An 11,200-nucleotide genomic window follows, 5' to 3' on the forward strand; every position below is an offset into this window, starting at 1 on the left:
TAGGTTTCTCGGGCAAATAACATTTTCAAAGGGTTAACATAGTTAACAGTTTATAGATGAATCTTTTACCTCAGACGTAATAGTCAGTCTCCTCAGATATTCATGCTATCAGATATTTGAGGCCTCGTTTGTTTATTCATGTGCTGTATGTGGATGTTAAGAATGTATGCATGTGTATAAATAGACCAGCTTCTGATTTTTAGTTTTGATGGTTAATGAATTCCAAATGTTATAAGTTATAGTAAGTTTTAAGATAAAATAATTTTCTTAAAACTGTGAATACTGGTTATGGTTGTACTTGGATTATGTAAGCTTGAAGACTTTAGAACTGGAGTCATACCCAGGGGAATGGTGTTCTCATGAATTGATCAATAGAATGTTTAAGTGCTATTTCTGAGGTTTATTTTACCAGGACTGATCATATTCTATTGGTGTAAGAGCCTATGACTTTTTTTGTGTGCTAAGGCTTGAGACTTCCTAGGTGTATCTTCTGTCCTCAAGATCATATTCTACAGACACAATCTGTTTGTTGGTTGCATTCAGAGTTCTAGTGAATTCAAGGGTAGTGCTAAGAAAGTGGCCCAGTTGGTGAGATGAGCCCTGACTTCCCCCCAAGCATCTCACAAAACACATACAGTGCTGTGCACCTGTAATTCTGAGAGGGGAAGGCAGGAGATCAGAGTTCAAGATCATTCTTGATTACAAGCTAGTTTCTTGGTTAAATGAGACCCTTTCTCAAACAGACAAAAGACATTAAAAAATTTAATCTGATGAAGTGGCTTTTATCACCAATTGTTAATCTTTTATGCAACTGAGAAATACCAAGCTACTGAATGCTGATAGGAAAGTGGCACATTGCTGGTCCCCAAGAGGCAACTAAGCCTAGTGAATAGGTTTCAGTGTCTTCAGTACCATAGTAAGTAGACCATCACCTGGTGTAGTATTCACACTTCTCTAACAATGTGCTGAAGATATTTCAATCTCTTGAGGATCATAAAAACACTTTGTAGATATATGGCCAAGTAATAAAACTATGTTCCCTGAAGAGAAATTAAGACCTCATGGAAAGTAAAATGTGAAAACTGTGTTTTCCTTGGCTGGAGGGGATGGTGGGAGAGTCAGCCGCTAGGGTTCAGACATGAAAAAGCATAAAGGATACTGAGAACATAGAACAATGCCCCTGGAAACCATTGGATAGTCAACAAAAATCTCAGTACCAGAGTCAGGCTTAAGTGGCCTAGGAAGTCACTTAGGCCCCAGAAGGATAGTCATTTACTATTGGTAACTCCTCAGCACTGATGGAACTGTGTTGCTAAAGAGACTTCACATGTGTTGGTTACAGGATGCTGAGGGAAGTTGCTGCTATTTTTCTGCTAAGTGGACATGTCAGCTTTGGTTGGAGAAGCCCCTGTTTTTGCAGTAAGAAGCAATAACTGCAGAGACTTAGAACTGGTCAGAGTGCTGAGAATAAGGGACTGCTAAATACTCCACTATAACAGGAATTCTATATTATCTACTTGAAGGCTCAGGGAATATTGCAGAATATGGGTGGAAAGGACGTAAGAGCCAGAGGAGTGGAATGGATCGGAACACTCTTCAGAATCTGACATCACCATTGTACTCTTGATCTCACAGCAGTTGTTCCTAGCACAAGACCTGTACAAGACTGTGCCTGCAGCATTCTGTCATGGCTGGGGCTAGGAAGAGGAAGAAGGGCCAGTGAACATCCCTGCCCAAGCCCTCTAGGCAGATAAAGGTAGCTAGGGGACGAGTGCTCACTAGACACCACTGCTCCCTGAACTCAGATCACTGTCCAGTTAGGGGAGGGAAAGGAATTTTCTTCAGTGGGTAGCACAGATGAGGAGTGTGTGTGTGTGAATTATCCCTGTCCCAGAACCCTACAGCAGCAACCCTAAGGAAACTTACTTGCCCACCAAGAATAAATAGATATGGGCATGGCAGTAGAAGATGACTCTCTGGGAGCAGATAGGGAACAGAAGAGAGAAATGGGGGTGAGGATCGTGTTTGACAGCATGTTGCCTTATTTCTGATAACCTTAAAGGCATAATAGTACTAGCAATTTCCTCATTTTGAGGAAGAACGTCAGAAATACACACTGAGAAGCCACGCTCAGATGTTTACTTTGACATTTTGCATTTCATCGCATTTTTAACCTGTTGATTGAGACTGACTTGGCAATCTTTTCTCATTGTAGATCATTCAACTTCAAGTGGCACGTTATCGTTTAAGCCTAGTCGATCATTGGTCACTCTTCCCACTGCCCATGTGATGCCATCTAACTCCAGTCCGTCAGTTTTCAAACACAGGGAATCTCTAACATCAGATGGCTCTAAGTGGAGTACTAGCCTCATGCAGTCACTGGGAGACCACAGCAGAGGGGAGCGGGACGCCTCCCTAGACATGAAGGACTTCAGGCCCCTGCGGAAATGGTCATCTTTGTCCAAACTTACTACCCCGGATAACTGCACCCAGAGTGGCATTGCATACATGCAAGAGTTGAGGAATGGCCTGGAGAAGACAGGGAAGGGCAAGGCTCTCACATCCCACTTACGGACCTTTGGGCCTAGTTGCTTACATGACAGTATGGAGATGCTCAAGCTGGAAGACAAGGAAATAAATAAAAAGCGGTCATCAACTCTGGACTGCAAGTATAAATTTGAGAGCTGCAACAAAGAAGATGTCAGAGTCTCTTCCTCTGCTCTCAGGAGACAGACTTTAGACATGACATACAGTGCCTTACCTGAGAGCAAGCCCATTGTGACAGGCTCAGAGGCTTTTGAGTCTCCAAAGTATTTAATGCTTGGCCAGCAGGCAGTAGGTGGAGTTCCCATTCAACCTTCTGTGAGGACTCAGATGTGGCTTACAGAGCAGTTACGGACAAACCCATTGGAAGGCAGAACCACAGAGGATTCTTACAGTTTAGCTCCTTGGCAACAGCCACAAACTGAAGAGTTCCAGCAAGGAAGTGAGACACCAATGCAGGTAAGGCTCACAGCCTAGTGTTTGCTTCCCCCCAGTGGATGTTTTGTTTATTGCAGTAAGTATATGACTAACATCACAGGTTCCTCTTTCTCCATCTCTCTCACGTTAATAAATGTAAGTGCTATAAAATTGACACACCGTGTTTAGAAAAACTTACAAATACTTTGAGATAAATTAATGTGGTAACCTTAAACATTGTACTTAACTTGGCCTTTACTTTCTCTCTTGTTAAGGAAGAATAAAAATTAAACACATTCAGTCTAAAGAAATGTGAAACAAACAGAAGCTGATATGGTGTCATAGAAAGAAAATTGTGCTGGGCAGTGGTGGCGCACGCCTTTAATCCCAGCACTTGGGAGCAGAGGCAGGCGGATTTCTGAGTTCGAGGCCAGCGTGGTCTACAGAGTGAGTTCCAGGACAGCCAGGGCTACACAGAGAAACCCTGTCTCGAAATACCAAAAAACAAGTATGAAAGAAAGAAAGAGAGAGAGAGAGAGAGAGAGAGAGAGAGAGAGAGAGAGAGAGAGAGAGAGAGAAAATTGATCTGAAAAAATAGGTTGTGGACTTTTTTCTGATTATGTAACATTTAGAACCTAGATACTTTTTCTTTTTTTGTCATAAGTTAATTTTTCGTAACCTGCATATGAAGTGTTTATGTCATTATGGGATGTTGATACATTCTTTTTCTTGGTCCCCTGCGTCTCTCAGCCCAGTTCTGTCCTACTGTTCCACCCTTTGCCCACAAGAGCCCTTTGCTCTGTCCCCTTCTTTGTACAGCGTCTGTATATTCTGCTACCCTCTTCTTATTCTTCTTCAGCTCAGCCCTTTCTAGTTCCATAACAACCCTCACATATACAAGATTAAAATCTAGATTACAAATATGAGAGAAAGCATGTGGTATTTGTCTTTCTGGGTCTGGGATGCTTTGATTAATGTAGTGATTTCAATCCCATTTGTTTTTCTGCAGATGTCATGATTTAATTTTTCTTTATGGTCAAGTAAAGTTGCATTGTGTATATGTACCACATCTTCACATTTTATGTGCTCATAGGTTGATGGATTTCTAGGTTTTATTTCTAGCTGCTCTGAATGTTAGTAAACATGGATATGTACCCATTTCTGTGATAGGACTTTTTCTGTTATTTAAATGAAGATTTTCATTAAATAACATAAAAGACTTTTTTCTTCAAAATGAACTGTGTATGAAAAGTCTGAGTTGTAGCTCGGGTTTTCTTATGTTCTTTGAAAAGAAAATTTAGTTTTGTTATTTTTGCATGTTCTTTTGTCTTTAACTCTTCAGCTGAGACAATCTGCATACTGAAGAGGTGACTATAACACATGGAGTTGCAGTTGTGACACTGTGGTGTAAATCATCTACTAGTGGATACACGCTTTAAGATTGATTTGTCTATATCTTTATTTCTATGTCTATATAATTTATCATGTACTTTCAAGACATTAGAAACCTGCATTTAGCATAAAACCAGATCTTCTAATGTGACTGGTTGCATTCCTACTTTGCCAGAAGACTCAAAATAATCAGAGGCTAAATAATAATATTATATGTAGACCCACCCTCTTGTGTTTGTCTTAGGAAATTTTGATTTTACTTTATTTGGGAAAGTTCCCCCAACTCTGCCCTTTACAACATATAACTCTTTATAACGAGAACATTTTATAGGCAATAGCATATAATTGTATAGCCATTTCACCCCAAATCCATCTGAATACTGATCATTCTGATCGAATTTACAGATAACCGATTAACTACTAAAACTGTGAAGGGCAGCAGTAAATGTTTAATGAGAAGAGCCTTAGGACTGACAGTTAATACCTTGAAGTTGACGTGGTAGTGAGCAATGGAAAGAACGGCCTGGCGGTTGCTTTTCCACTTCACTTTCATTTTTCCTCTCGGCCTGGCCAACCACAGAACTTAGTACTTTCACATAGTTACTCAGACCATTTACCGGTGGTGAACACCTGTGGGTTGTGACCCCTCACACAAATCTGTGTCTCCAAAAATATTTACATTCAGAGTGGAGGCAAAATTACAGTTAAGAAATAGCAACAAAAATAATTCTATTGTTGGGTGTCACCATAACATGAGGAACTGTATGAAAGGGTCACAGCATCAGAAGGGAACGTTGAAAACTACTGATGATTGAGATTATGTCATCCATGTTTTATAGTTTCTGTGATGGGCACCTCCAGCCTTTTCTGAAGAGACCCCCTGTTAACTTTGGACTCCTTTTTGGGCTACTCTTTAGATAATTTCTGAACCCAAACATCTTCCTTTCTACCAGGGATTCAAATCATTTGAATTGCCATGCCATCAGCTGCTCTGGTGGGAGCAAAGTAAATCCTGATGCTCTATACCTTTGTAATCATCGGTATGGAAAATATGTCTAATTACAATTCTCCTCCTTAATAATTGCTATGTTGGTAGAATATCTTGAACTGGACTTAAAAATTGTGGGATTGCAAAGTAGAGGTATAAACTGTTTTGTAGTTGATCCAGTTTAAGTTACTAAATTTTGGCGAGTATATTTTTAATACGGTTTTTTGCTCCTATTCTTTTAGTAGTTATTGAGAGATATTAGAAATTTAGAAAGGGAAATTGAAACCATGATCAGTAAGAATTATAAAATAGCATCTCTAGTTTAATTCTTAAGTTAGGAAAGCAACCATTTCTTCACTGGGAGATGTAGGAAAAGAGCTGTATCTTATTACAGCTTGTTCATTATTGTTATTATCTTAATTATTTGGAGAAACCCTGTTAAGCCAAGGAGATACATGCCAATGTCAAACTTGAGGTGAGATTCTTGTTTTTTAGTGATTATGTTCTTACTTGTTGATCAGACCTTAGGGAGAGCAGGTTTGTGGTTAATGTACATATACTTGAATTCCACAATCCTTGAGAAAAATTAGTGGAGATTTTTATATAAGAATATGTTAAAAAAAGAATATGTTTTTATATTTCCCTATTTGACTCTAATAAGCTTTTAAAAATATTAGTGTATAGAAAAAGGACACAACAGTTTTTCAAGGTATTTGTTCTGACAGTAATGACCAAGACTTCTGAATCATCATCATCATCATCATCATCATCTATGTGGGGACCCAGTGAGCTATTTTGAATAAGAACACTTCATTTAAATTATTGTTTTCTACTTTGTAGAGACTTGAAGAATATTTAGGTCCTAGAAAAAAAAAAGTGGTGGCAATGCAGTATAAACTTCATTTATTCCCCAAACTGAAGCTATAAGGTGACCTTTCTAGTGCTGGATATAGAAAGTGAACTTTTTTGTAGTGCTGTTTCAAAATTAAAACTCATACTTCACTGTCAGAAATATTTAGGAAAGAAATTTATGAGCCAGGTTGAGGAAATTGGCAGCTACATTATGTACACTTAGTCACTGGAAAGTTTGTTTACAAGATCCAGCAGATGAACACACTGGCTAACAATTAGTTTCACTCTTAATCGTGACCTCCACAAAGATGTTCTCAGCAAGAAGACGGCATTGCTTCCCCCCATGCTGGAGTGCTAGGTTTTAAGCTGAGTTGGCATGTTGCAGGTCTGGCGGTGGCAGCAGCTCTTCAGAGAAGCATCACAATGATGCAGATCAGCAGCAGACATATCAGGATGAGACAGAAATTGATAAATAGGTTCTGGAGATTCTGACGTGCTTGCTGAGGCATTTCAATAGTCGAGGCTCTCCTGATAGCCGAGCGAGTGAGGTATTGGACTTTTTCCATGATGCCAGGAAGGCCGAAGTAGGAAGACAAGTTTTTTAAGTGGTCAAGAGAAAGATAAAACGTTGGCAACAGGCAGCCAAACGTGAGCTGTCTTCTTTTAGGAGGCCTGGAATGTAAAAACAGTAAATGGATTAGGTTGATACCTAAACCTGTTCTCTGCATAGATAAGCACATTTTGCACCAGTTCATGTTCCTCAATGCTGTATTTTATAGCATCCACTGTCTACAGTCCCCACGGCCTCTCTGCTTCTACCTCTCATAGTTAGTGTCTCCTTGTTCTGGGTGAGCCGGAGGCACTGTGGTTTTGGCAGCTGTTACTTGATTTATGAAATGCTTCGTTGAGGCTATTTCCTTGGTTACTTGTTTTGTTTTTGTTTTTTTTTAAAACTCTGTTTCTCTGTAAACACAATTGATATGAACATTTATTATTATAAATGTTTCAGAACTAATCTCATAAAAAGAAATGCATATAGTAAGATATCTTGAATTTTAATTTTACTCCAAAATAAAGTGAAAAGTTAAATATGAAATAAAAATCAGATTCTAGCCACTTGGCATTCTCCTGTATGATTTATACTTTTGTAACATACAGTGTATTTAATCCTATATACATCCTCCTGACTCTTCTCAGATACAGCCTCTTGATGAATGTTATTTTAAACAGCACTTTAACAAGATGTTGAGTACTAAAGACTGCTAAGCTGGGAGGGCGTGGTAAGGACTATCGCTCTACACTATCACAGACAGTTCCAGTTCTCAGCTCAGCTTGCCTACCAGGAGTGGGTTTGTGTCTGGCCTTTTCTCAAAAGCTCCTAAACTATTGCTGAATATGTAAGGTCCAAAGCTTTGATAATTAATAAATACAACAAAATACAGTGTATTAACAGAAAATTAGCTACAGGTTTAAAATAAAGTAAGTGAACTGTCTAGAGACAGTGGCTACTTTTACTTTGAGATTGTTATTGTTCTATCACTATTGTTTGCAGACAGGGTAGTGCTGTGTAATCCTGACTAGCCCAAAACTTACTACTCAGAACAGACTAGCCTCAAACTAAAGGCCTCCTTTCTGCCTTTGCTGACTGAGTGAAGGCATTACCAGGGCTGGTACTTTTTTTTTTAAGTTTTAATTAGAATACTTTGTACAATTAGTTTTAAACCAAGAAGAATAAAAAAAATGTAGAGCTAACAGGGTCTAATGTATTGATAATCACTGTCAGCAGATGTCACTATGCACTCTAGCTGCCAGCTTTGCTGTTCTTCGCAGGCTCTCAGCTCAGCCTGTTGCCCCATACTGGAGGCAAGTGCTGCAGAGAAGAGACTGAGAAGGGAAGATTTGTATCATTCAGAACCAGTTAGAACTTGATATTGTTTTTAAAAAAGAAATTTTGTTATATGACAGTCAGATGCTGCAGTTCCCAGTTCTTCAACTTGGATCTATTATATTTTGAATTATGTAATAGACTGGACATTCATTTGGCATGTATCTCTGTCCTTCATGTATATATGCCTGTGATCAGGAACCAAAAAGATTCAATTCATATCAAACTGTTTTCAGGAGTTAGTAGTAACACCTAATGTTTGTCTAGCATGTATTTATTGTTTAGGACAGGTGGATGAATTTATCCATAGAATTTTCAGTTTAAAAGATGGGAACTCAAACCTGGCATATTTAATTACTTTTATTTGAATTCTCCAGATAAAACGGTATAGAAATAAAGTAATTTTCTTAAGAAAATTAAGTAGTATGTGCTTGTATTAGTTTATTGTAAATCTATGTAGTTTATAGTGATGAAGAATTTATATATTTACAAGTCTCTTTATAGGAAGTTATATAATGAAGAATAGGTATAAGAGAACTAAAAGTGAGCATTGATAATTCCTGTTTGAACCTACATTTTTTTATAATGTTTCAGTGGTTATTAAATGGTGTGGTTCACATCTGTAATTCCGGTATGTGTGAGGCCATGTTGGATTGTAAATTTGGGTGCAGCCTAGATACAAAGTGAAACTGTTATCACACACACATGTGGAAAGGAGTGAGCATTCATTCGTTCATCATAAAGCACACATAGCAGCCATTCTCTAGCCCCACATTTGGTGATTCAGTCACAGACATGTCTCATTTCTGTAAACACTGGACTGCCTTTTGTGACTGTGCCTTTTGCACATGTTGTTCTCTCTCTGCCTGGAATGCCACAGTTGATCCTTAAAGCCCAGTTTAAATGCTACATCCCAATAAGACCTTTTCAGTTAATAAAGTAGAATCGTCAACTTTACTGAGTTAATATTAAGTGTCACTAAGAATATCTGGCTGTGCATGTGTCAGTGTCCTCGACTTGGGCTTCTAGTCTGTGAGTGAAGGAAGCAATGTTTATTCTGTATCTGTGTGCATAAAATCAGCATGATTTAATTAAGCCAAAAAGTTGAATAAGATTTTTATGACTACAAGTTTTAGAAAATTGTTAAAGGCTATGCTGAAATTGCCATATTAACCAATTTGATTCCTAGGATTTGATATTGAACTCATCAGCACAAATGCTCTTCTTAAGTCTTATCTATGCGGAGATGAAGAGAATATGAGAATATGGCTTAGGAGGACTTTCTTAAATTAATGGTTTCTATTAGGCTTTGCACAGATGAGCTACAAAGAGATATGCTGTCAACTCTTGAAATAGACTTTCAGGGGCTGGTGAGATATGGCTTGGTGGATAAGAGCACTTACTGCCCACCACAGAACACGAGACTGGGCTCCAGCACGCATGTTAAGTTGCTCACAGCCATCTATAACTACCTCAGAGAACAAAATACCCTCTTCTGGCTTTTTTGGGTATCTTCACACAGTGACAGACTTTCATACAGACACACACATACACTTAATGAAACACACAAATGCACACAAATAAAAAAATCTAGAATAAAATAAAATTGATACACTTAGAACATCATGTAGTAGCACTTTTTATTAAAGATTTGTTCTTAGAGAAATTGGATATACAGGACACAGTGACCAGTGACCAAAAATTAACGTGTTTCTTGACAAGTGTAGAAACTTGTCATAATTATTAAGTGATTTGTAGCAAGTTTAAAGTAATGGCTAAGACTGAGCATATATCTGCTTTACATAATAAGATGTCCATGGTACGCAAGTAAGATTTTGGCTCAGTTTATTCAGTAGTGCTATAATTGGGATTTTTTTCTGGGTTTCTAAAGCTTGTAGGGTAATAAGCTCCGTTCCTCCATGGTGGGGCTTCCTCTCACATGCTGAGAATTGGAACACCAAGAGTTAATTAAGAACAGTGTGGATCTAAGTTTGGAGATGTGTTGTACCCTCAAACAGATGTCACAGTTTGTAACCTGGGGTCAGGTGGTCACTTTCTGTTCTGTACTGACCATTACTCTGTGAGTTTGGAAATTCTGTAGTCTATTCTTTTCTTATAACAACACTCTTTTTTTAAATTTATTTTTTTAAATCAAATCATAATGTTTACTTATTCACACAGGAGTTATAAACACAAAAAGGCAGGACGTGGGGAAGGGGATGACACCAGAGCGTGGGTGTTCAGGGGGAGTACAGATATCTTTCAGAACAGGGTATCGGCTGGGTGAAGGTTCAGGGGACAGGTCACTATGACTCTGTCTATGATTCCACTTGTCCTTATCTAAGTTGGTATTATCCTCCAAGGCTACCTATTTACGAGGTCTATGACTACTCAGGCTGGTAAATTTCCACAAAAGTTGCCTGTAATAGCTTATAGCCATCTGTTTCAATGTTTTTTCCACAGAGACCCAAGACTTGGTATTAGTACACATGTATGACAGGCCTATTGCTGATTTTAGACCTATGGCTGATTTTAGGCCTTCAGTGTGTAAGCAGGGCTTCCCCTGACATCTCCTCCCTTCTCTAAGTATAGAAGGGCTGTGGCGATTCTAATCTTGTGAAGGTGGGGATAGAGGCCTGACCTCCAGTAATTGAAGGGGACTTTGTAATGGCTCCAGTCCTCCTGTTGTTATAACAACACTCTTAAAACACTAAGATTGGATAGACAGTGCAGAAAAATAGCATCTTTAGTGTGCTCAGAGATAGTGTAACATTAGCCTCCTGTGCCTGTGTTAAAAAGGTGACTGTGTATGTTAATTGAGTGTTTGCTAGAGACAGAGCCTGTTTACTTATAGACTAATTTAAAGTTTAATCTTTCTGACTTTTGTACCAGAGTGCTGAAAACACAATGTGTGTTTGGTTGTGGGAAATACGAGATCCTGTCTTTTAGTCATTATGGAAGAAGCAGAAGAGTATCCAGTGTGTTCTATGTGTGTGGGATCTGGTCTCATTTTTGAAAGGATTGAACATTTCTAGTGGGACCTTGTATGGTTCTCGTTCGTTCTCTCTCTCTCTCTCTCTCTCTCTCTCTCTCTCTCTCTCTCTCTCTCTCTCTCCCCCTCC

General features: G+C 38.7%; 2 protein-coding genes and 1 pseudogene across 4 annotated transcripts in view; 2 read left to right on the forward strand and 1 right to left on the reverse strand.

The window, feature by feature from the left end:
* The window catches only part of Cep85l (centrosomal protein 85 like), a 112,624-nt gene that overhangs the window by 31,379 nt on the left and 70,045 nt on the right, over positions 1-11,200 (forward strand). For all 3 annotated transcript variants that reach the window (XM_028772602.1, XM_028772601.1, XM_028772603.1), the window contains one exon: positions 2,216-3,003. In XM_028772602.1, the coding sequence (XP_028628435.1) occupies positions 2,216-3,003 (788 nt within the window). The remainder of the gene's footprint in view (positions 1-2,215; positions 3,004-11,200) is intronic.
* The window catches only part of Pln (phospholamban), a 9,363-nt gene continuing 4,518 nt past the window's right edge, over positions 6,356-11,200 (reverse strand). Inside the window, exon 2 of the mRNA XM_028772604.1 lies at positions 6,356-6,865. Within this exon, the coding sequence (XP_028628437.1) occupies positions 6,601-6,759 (159 nt within the window). The 5' untranslated portion in view covers positions 6,760-6,865 and the 3' untranslated portion in view covers positions 6,356-6,600. The remainder of the gene's footprint in view (positions 6,866-11,200) is intronic.
* The window catches only part of LOC114625338, an 8,140-nt pseudogene continuing 6,789 nt past the window's right edge, over positions 9,850-11,200 (forward strand).

The sequence above is a fragment of the Grammomys surdaster genome, unplaced genomic scaffold (assembly GCF_004785775.1).
Source record: "Grammomys surdaster isolate TR1022 unplaced genomic scaffold, NIH_TR_1.0 215, whole genome shotgun sequence".
Lineage (NCBI taxonomy): Eukaryota > Metazoa > Chordata > Mammalia > Rodentia > Muridae > Grammomys > Grammomys surdaster.